The 7,321-nt window shown below is 47.2% G+C and overlaps 1 protein-coding gene across 1 annotated transcript; it reads right to left on the reverse strand.

Annotated features, from left to right (window-relative positions):
* Nucleotides 1-2: 2 nt before the first annotated feature.
* On the reverse strand, nt 3-298 carry BBIP1 (BBSome interacting protein 1; the record flags this gene model as incomplete). Its single annotated transcript, XM_010714758.2, has 2 exons — nt 191-298; nt 3-115 (listed from the first exon to the last, which is right to left on the reverse strand). Coding segments are annotated over exons 1-2 (219 nt in total), but the record flags the coding sequence as incomplete, so codon positions are not given.
* Between the last annotated feature and the right edge of the window lie 7,023 nt (nt 299-7,321).

Here is a 7,321-nt window from a genome sequence, read left to right on the forward strand (position 1 = left end):
GCCTCCATGGCCGCGCGCTGCAGCTGCTCCAGCCTCTCCAGCGACACCGATTTGAGGGGCAGCACCTTCGGCTTGCACAGCACCATGCCGGCCGTGTCCTCCACCGACAGCTGCCCTGCGAAGGAGACAGAGCAGCGCGTCAGCCGCCTCGCGGCGGTGCCCGTGGCCGCATCCCGCCCGCCGGCCGTACCTTGTTTGGGCAGCACCTCCCGGAACGCGCCCTTACCCTCCGGCATGGCGGCTTCCGCCCGCCCGCACATGCGCCGGGCTGCCCGGAAAGCCACAAATCCCGTCATGCGCCGCGCCCGCACGCAGGGCATGCTGGGGCTTGTAGTTCTTACAGGGGAGAGAAAGGCGTCGGCCGCCCACCTCCGCGGTGGGCGCTGAGGGGGAAGCAGGTGGTTCTGCAGTGCGGCGCCATGCCGGCTGGCTCGGCTGCGGCCGGCCTGCCTGAGTGCGTGCACTTGGCGTGGCCGCGAGGCACGGGGATCGCTGCTTTTCATAAAAAGCCAGCGGGTACCGATCGACGGGTGGGCTCTGTCCGGTCTGACGCGTTCCCGAGTTCGTCTCCGGGCAGCGCCTCAGGGTTCGTGGGGTGAATCATGCTGCTGGTTAGAAGGTAAACGCCGGTAAAAGCCTCGAAGGTTGAGGGCATAAATGCAGCCAAACCAGCCCGGCCGGTGCGCCGGGATCCCCCAGCAGAGCGCGGATTTGCATTTCCGAGGCTCCCTCCCGCTGCTCTGCAGCAGCTCGGCGCACAGCCGTGTGCGGAACCGCCTGCAGCACCGAACGGCACGGATGGGTTCGGCTCACAGCCCTCCGGACGGGCCCGGCCCGCCTTCCGGAGCTGCTGTACCCCAGCTCTCGCTAGTGAGGTTGCCTGTGTTCCCACACGCGCTGTTTGTGTTGGCCGTGGGTTACCTCGAGGGTCTGCAGGTAACAAAGTTTTCACAATTAAGGCGGTGAGGCAGTGGCACAGGTTGCCCGAAGAGGCGGCGTATCCCACCCGTGCAGACGGCCACGGTCAGGCTGGATGGGGCTCTGTGCACTGATGGAGCTGTAGGTGTCCCTGTTCAGTGCAGGGGGCTGGACCCGATGGCCTTTAAAGCTCCCTTCCAAATCCAGCTTCTTACGATTCTGTGATGATTTCTGTGCTGGCCGTGTGCTTCCCTCTGCTGTCTGCTATGGAACCTAAGGCACTCTAGGGTCTACGGTAAGACCTGGGATAAACCTTTAACTTCCAGTAAGCAGAATTCTCTGACAGTTATTTAAAGCCTGTCTGCATTGTTCCAGAACTATTTCCTTTTTCCTCTAAGGCAACCTACAGTAGGAAACTGACGGTCCCTCAGGTAGCCAGCTTTCACTTCTCTTGAAGTCTTGCCTGCTCGTTGCATTTGGGGCCAGCAGAGCAACCTGCAGAGGCTGAAAATGGGTCCCCGACTTCCTGGCTTTTGTGGAGTCAGCCAAAGATAACACTTTTGGTTTGGTTTCAGACGGCCCAGAAGCGGGCCGCTTCTGTTGTGATTCATGTGTTCCACTTGCAGGTCAAAAGATTGGCATTGGTGAGACTGCAAAATGGATGTGCTTGCTTTGGACATCCTTCTGTACCCTTTGAAGTGCACAGAAGTGTTCTCACTGATTTCAGTGGGAAAAGCAGGCTCTCTGGTGTGCCAATTAGTATTTCCTACTGATTGGAAGGGAAAGGATGAGGGACTGGGGTCTAATTTATGAAAATTGTGAATGTTTGCAGCCCACGCCGTTTTGCACATCACATACAATTTGTAGATCAGTGACTTGGTAGTTTGCTTTAACAGATCCATCTAACATCTTAACTCTGGTTAAAAATGAGTGGAAAAGACAGCCTGTTATGAATGAAAATTGTGTGCTGTGAAACCAACAGTTACTCCTGTGGTAACAAATATGGTCTGTGGAGAAACAGAAAACGAACTGAAAGCAAGACGTTGAAATCAAATTGTGGGATAGGTTTTTTGACGTTGCGGATGACCATGAGGATCGGCATCTGTAGCAACCAGAGCCCATCTCAGTCGTGCAGGGAGTCGCTTTGTAAATGCAGTTTTCCTGCCAACGAGGTTTGTTTGCTTGGTGATAAGAAACAATGGTCAACTCGATGTGCTACTTAAGCATTTTAGTGCTTGAGAAGAGGAATCTAGATTTGTGCTAAACCTATTTTCTTAGTTAGTCAAATGCCGACTTGGCAGCCTGTCTGGAAAGCTGGTAGCACTGAGACAGAGTGATTATGAGGATTGTTTTCGGCGGTCTCTGGTAAGTCTGCTTTTAAGAAACTTCTTTCTTTAAGGAAAATGCAGTTCTTCAGGATTGGAAGAACTGCATGAGAGAGAGGCACGGGCATTGCTGGGTGCTCAGGGTCATATTTTTCAAGGTGCCTGAAAAGCAGTGATGGTTTTGGCTTTGAATAATGCTAGTGTTCATCCACTAGAGTGATATTAGCTGCAATTAACCGATATTCCAGTTATATATGAAGGACTCTGTTTTTGTTCTGCTAAGGAAAGCATAGTTATATTGGTTTAAGTTTGTTTATTCCATTTCCTATGGATCTGGGGGTTGTTGTACTCTGATACATACTCTTTTTCTTATGGTAGCAAGACGTGCTTGCAGTGGGATGGCACGATCGGTTGTGACCTTGGGGGGCACCCAGGTCTGAAGTTGTGCCCTCACTATGTGCTGAGAGCTGGCCTTGGGGTGAAGCCAGATGGTGTCTGACACTGCGTGAGCAGGCTTCCAGAGGGAGACAACGCACTCTAGGTTCCATCCTTTTTTACTGGTGTTGCAAACAAGTTATTCTTGTACTCTGCAGAAAGCCTCACGACCACAAAACCAGCAATTATTGTATAAATGATAAGCTTGTTTTCCTCCTCCTCTACCCAGATATTCTGAGTGCGACAGACAGCAGAGATGTGCATTGCTGGAATACAGAGTTTCATAATGTGGCAGTCACTTGCTGCACGTGCCACTGCATACATAAGACAACATTTATTTTAAGTACTGAGAAACATTCTAAGTAGAAGAAAAAAGCGTTTAGGTGAAGCCAGTCCCATTTGTTTACAAGTCTTGGTTTTTGCCTTCATACATTTTAAATGCTTTTCATTTGTATTCTGATTTTTTGAGCCTTTCAAGTTCGTGTTTTCCTTTTTTTTTCTTTTTTTTTTCTTTCCATGCAACAAGAAAGTCTGGATTGAGTCCTTTAAAAAGGAAAATCTGGTTGAGCGTCCCATATAACCATGCAACCCCAGACAAAGGGTGTTTTAAAAAAAAACACTCAAGATGAGAATTGCTCACCTTGAGAGCAGTTTTCAGCTCTGAGTTTAAGTAATTTAAGTAAATACTTTGTTGACAGTTTAAGAAGCTTTTAACAACACCTATCTCTGTTTGCTTTTCAGGGAGGTCTCTTTCCTACTTTTATGAACATTTAGAGCTTGTTTCACCTCTATATGTGCTGATGAAGTCAGAAACGTAGTGTACCAGCATGACTAACGTGTGTTGAATAATGCATACAAATGCTTTCAGAAATGCATGCACAGATTTCATGCAGTTGTTCCCTTAAGCTGCTGAGCAGTAGGGAGGGTGCAGAGCCGTCCTCAGGGCAGCAGGAGGAGGTGGGCTGGCATCCTGGGAGGAGCAGAAAACCTCTGTGATTCCCTGAGGAAATCATAAATGCCTTCAAGGCCTTAAGCTTGGTAGCCTGATGTTTAATCCTATGCTTGTTTTTGGAATGCTGTTAACGTATAAATGATTTCTTCTAGTTCAGGCTGCTGAATATACTCATTTTAAATTCGTTGCTGTTTGTTGCAGCGCTGTTCTCAAGCTGTACACATCAAGACAAGGAGGAGACATCCTTCCTCAGCTCAAAGGTTCTGTCTCTCCCTGCTATGGATGCAAGTACAAGTGCCTGGCCATACGCTCCTCAGGGTGCACAGACAGCTTTCTGACCAGCTGCTCTCTCTGTTCTATCCCTACCAATAACATCCAGGGAAAGCAGAGGCTACCTGCTGTCCTGTGGCTGTGTAAGAGTCCCGCTCTGGGCTCCCAGGCTAGGTGCTCCAGAATGGCATTTCTAGGAGGTTACTGCTCCACTTGTGAGGTTTCAATCGCTTAAGTCTTTGGCCTTGTGCCTTGAAGTGCCAGCAGAGACATGCTGTAATTGCCCGTAAACGCACCTTCTGTCATATCATTAATTATTCCAGCTTCTCACCGCCACGCACTGCTTAGTGTCTCTCCTGCTATCTTTATTTAATTGAGTGGAAAAAGTCTGAGACTTGTGCTTCACTTACGTCACTTTGTATTTATCCAGCATCACTGGATCCTGCTTTGAAGTCCCAGCTTTTGTATGCAGAAGTCAGTCTTCTATACAGAAAAAATAACGTCCATGTCAAAAGCGTATGTTAGAAATAGAATCAATATTTTAACATATGGTAAACTCTGGCCATAAAGCTCTTAACACAGTCGAATGATTGTATTATTATCCTTTGAAACTTGGCTCTGCCCCTGAGAAACAAGAAAGGGAAAGAAAACTCTCGAATAACCAAGCCCTTGTCCTCACAGTGCAGGACTGTTCTCAGTCTGTCGCTTTGTCTGTGCCACTTCTTCCTTTTCTGTCTCTCAGCTCTGTTTTCTTCCACATTGAATGCATTCAGCTCCAGAAGCCTTCTTTCCCCAGCCCATCCCTATGGATCTGTTTTAGTGCTGTACCAGATGTCAGTTCCGTCCCAAGATCACCCTGCAACAGCCCCATGGCAGTTCCACCACCATTTCAGACAGCTCTATGCTTCTATACCAAGCTTGCAACTAACCAAATATTAATGTGTAGAAAAAAATCTTTCTGAGATCTCTCCAACACTCTCCTTGTCTGTCTGGCCTGTAAAAGACTTGGCAGTGTGTCGGCTGCTTTTCTTTTCTCCCCTTCCCTGTGTCAGTGACAAATGCACATTGTTTTTCTGGTCTTCAGTTCAGCTTTCAGTCTCTGAGCCAGAACAACACTTTGTGCAGCACCTAGCACACCAGATCAGTATCAAGGCAGCTGTGTGCTCCTACACCAACACAAAATATTAGGGTTGCTGGCACTCACTCTGGCCTAGTTTGCCTCTCTCCTGGCAGGAGTTTCATGACGTCCCCCTGGAAGATCACTGTACATCTGAACAGATCTAGCTTTCAGGATCCTATTTTATTTTTTCATAAATCCTCAACTGAGTATTTTCATTTGCAGGTGTGCTCCTTATAATGCTCGGCTCCTTGATTGAGCCAGCATCATTTTTGGGGTTGTACTTTCCGGCTTCCCGTAACTGTAAGATTATTCATTTCATACTATTTTTGATTTGTTTTATTTTCATCCATCTCTTTCCTGCAGGAAAGAGCAATTTATATAATGATTTCACTGTGGAATTGACTTCAGGCTTTACTGCTATTTGTCACCGTTCAGGAAATCCATCTCTGGCTCCAGAAGAACACTCAGTCCCTGCTGACAGTCTGAAAGGGGGAGAGAAAATAGATAGCAGAGCTGCAGCTATTAAGACCAACAGGCACATGTTTTATTCCAACTCAATTTTCCATTCCCAAATGCCTTTTGAAGAAAATATTTTTGTTTGAGAGAACGTGAAGGAAGGTTGTGGGTACTGGTGTTTTTTTGGGAGGGGGCGGGGGGTTGTTTTGGTGGTGATGGTTTGTTGTCGATGTTATTTCATAGGACTCTCTTGTTCTTGCTGATCTCCATCTTCTTCCACATTTCAGGCAGCAGGCTAAGTAGTGACAGGATGTTATCCCAAGGAAAGCTGCTGCTACTTCTGGCCTTGGTTAACCTGTTGGCAATGGTGCTTGCCTGGGCATGGGGCAACTGGCTTTTCACACAACTCAGCATGGATGTGCTGCCACTCCCAGTAACTTTTAGGACACAGTCGAGTTGTTTTTCTTGAGATTACTGTACCCATTAATCTTAAGAAAAACATGTAATAAAACTGTTCAGCCTTCCTGGGGCCACCACTCCCAGAGACCTTTCCCCCTTTTGGCTTCTGCAATAGCTTCTTTCCTTTGGCTTTGCTGACCTTTATCAGCTAGAAATGATAAACTACAGAATTGGTTGGCTTCAGGCTTTCTTTTTTGCAGGACAGGCTATGCTTGTGCCTACTGAGGAATGGAAGATCACAAAGGACGAGGGGGAGATGGAAGGCTGCTCCCTCTTGTACACAGTGCAGGGGCAGGAATACAGCCTTTTATGAAGTTCAGCAAAGAAAAAGTTGGGCTGCACACCGTGCCATACCAGTCAGCCTAGTACTAATGTTCCTGGACCTTTGAAGGCAAGAAACAACATGCAGTGTGAATGAAATCTAAGCCTTGCTGCACCAGAGCACTGGTGCCAGCCAACTTTAGTAGTCTGACGTGAGAGTCAGGTGGAGCAGGTACCGTGGCAGGAGATGCCATGTATCACCTGCAGGCATGTAGATCTGCAGTGCTGCTACAGCATCCAAGTCCAACCGCAATGTGTGGCATGCAAGAAGCTGGTGAACCCAAGGCCACATTCGACTTGAATGCACTTTCCTTGGGAGGAAGTGGCTTTTCCCTTGAAAAGCTCAACTCCCCAGGGTCCCTATGAGATCAGTGGAAAAAGTGATTTAATCAGAATATGTTCCAGAATGCCTTGACAAACGCTTATCATTTTGACTATGGAGTCAAATTTAGGCAAATTTAACCTCTGTAGTTTTAAAGCCACTTTTGTGAGTACCAAACTCCTCCTCCTCCTTAGCTTTGAGAGTTATGCTGTCCCTGGTAGGCACATTGCTTACTGTGGTTGAGGTGCTGCAGACCCAAGCTGAGAGAAGCTTGTCTACCAGTGCACAGCGTGTCCTTTTGCATCTTGCTTCATTCTTTTGGCTTATCCTGGAATAGGTTAGCAGGTACCAGGGAAATGAAATGAGTCAGGAAATGTTGGTTTCTTTCTGGATAGCCCGACTGGGCTGGAATAATCAGCATCTGTTTCAGTTTAAATGAGTTTTCATTCCAGCCTTTTTCCCTTTTCAAAGTACAGACAACCGAAGCCTTTAATTTGCCCTGTCTTTTACTGTAGAGAAAATTAGAAGTTTCTGTCAGCTGATACTATCCCACCTAGAAAATCTATGCTAAAAAAATATACAATGTATTGTCTATTATGAATGAAAAAGCTCTTGCTCGTTTCTCTCATCTGTAGTGTTGACTTTGAAAGATAAATTGTTTGAACTGGTTGACTCTCCATTTGTGTAACTGAAGATTAGCTTGCTTGGTAGCCTGATGGATCTGCAGTTTCCCCTTGCACTAA

Source organism: Meleagris gallopavo, chromosome 8 (assembly GCF_000146605.3).
Source record: "Meleagris gallopavo isolate NT-WF06-2002-E0010 breed Aviagen turkey brand Nicholas breeding stock chromosome 8, Turkey_5.1, whole genome shotgun sequence".
In the NCBI taxonomy this organism is placed as follows: Eukaryota; Metazoa; Chordata; class Aves; order Galliformes; family Phasianidae; genus Meleagris; species Meleagris gallopavo.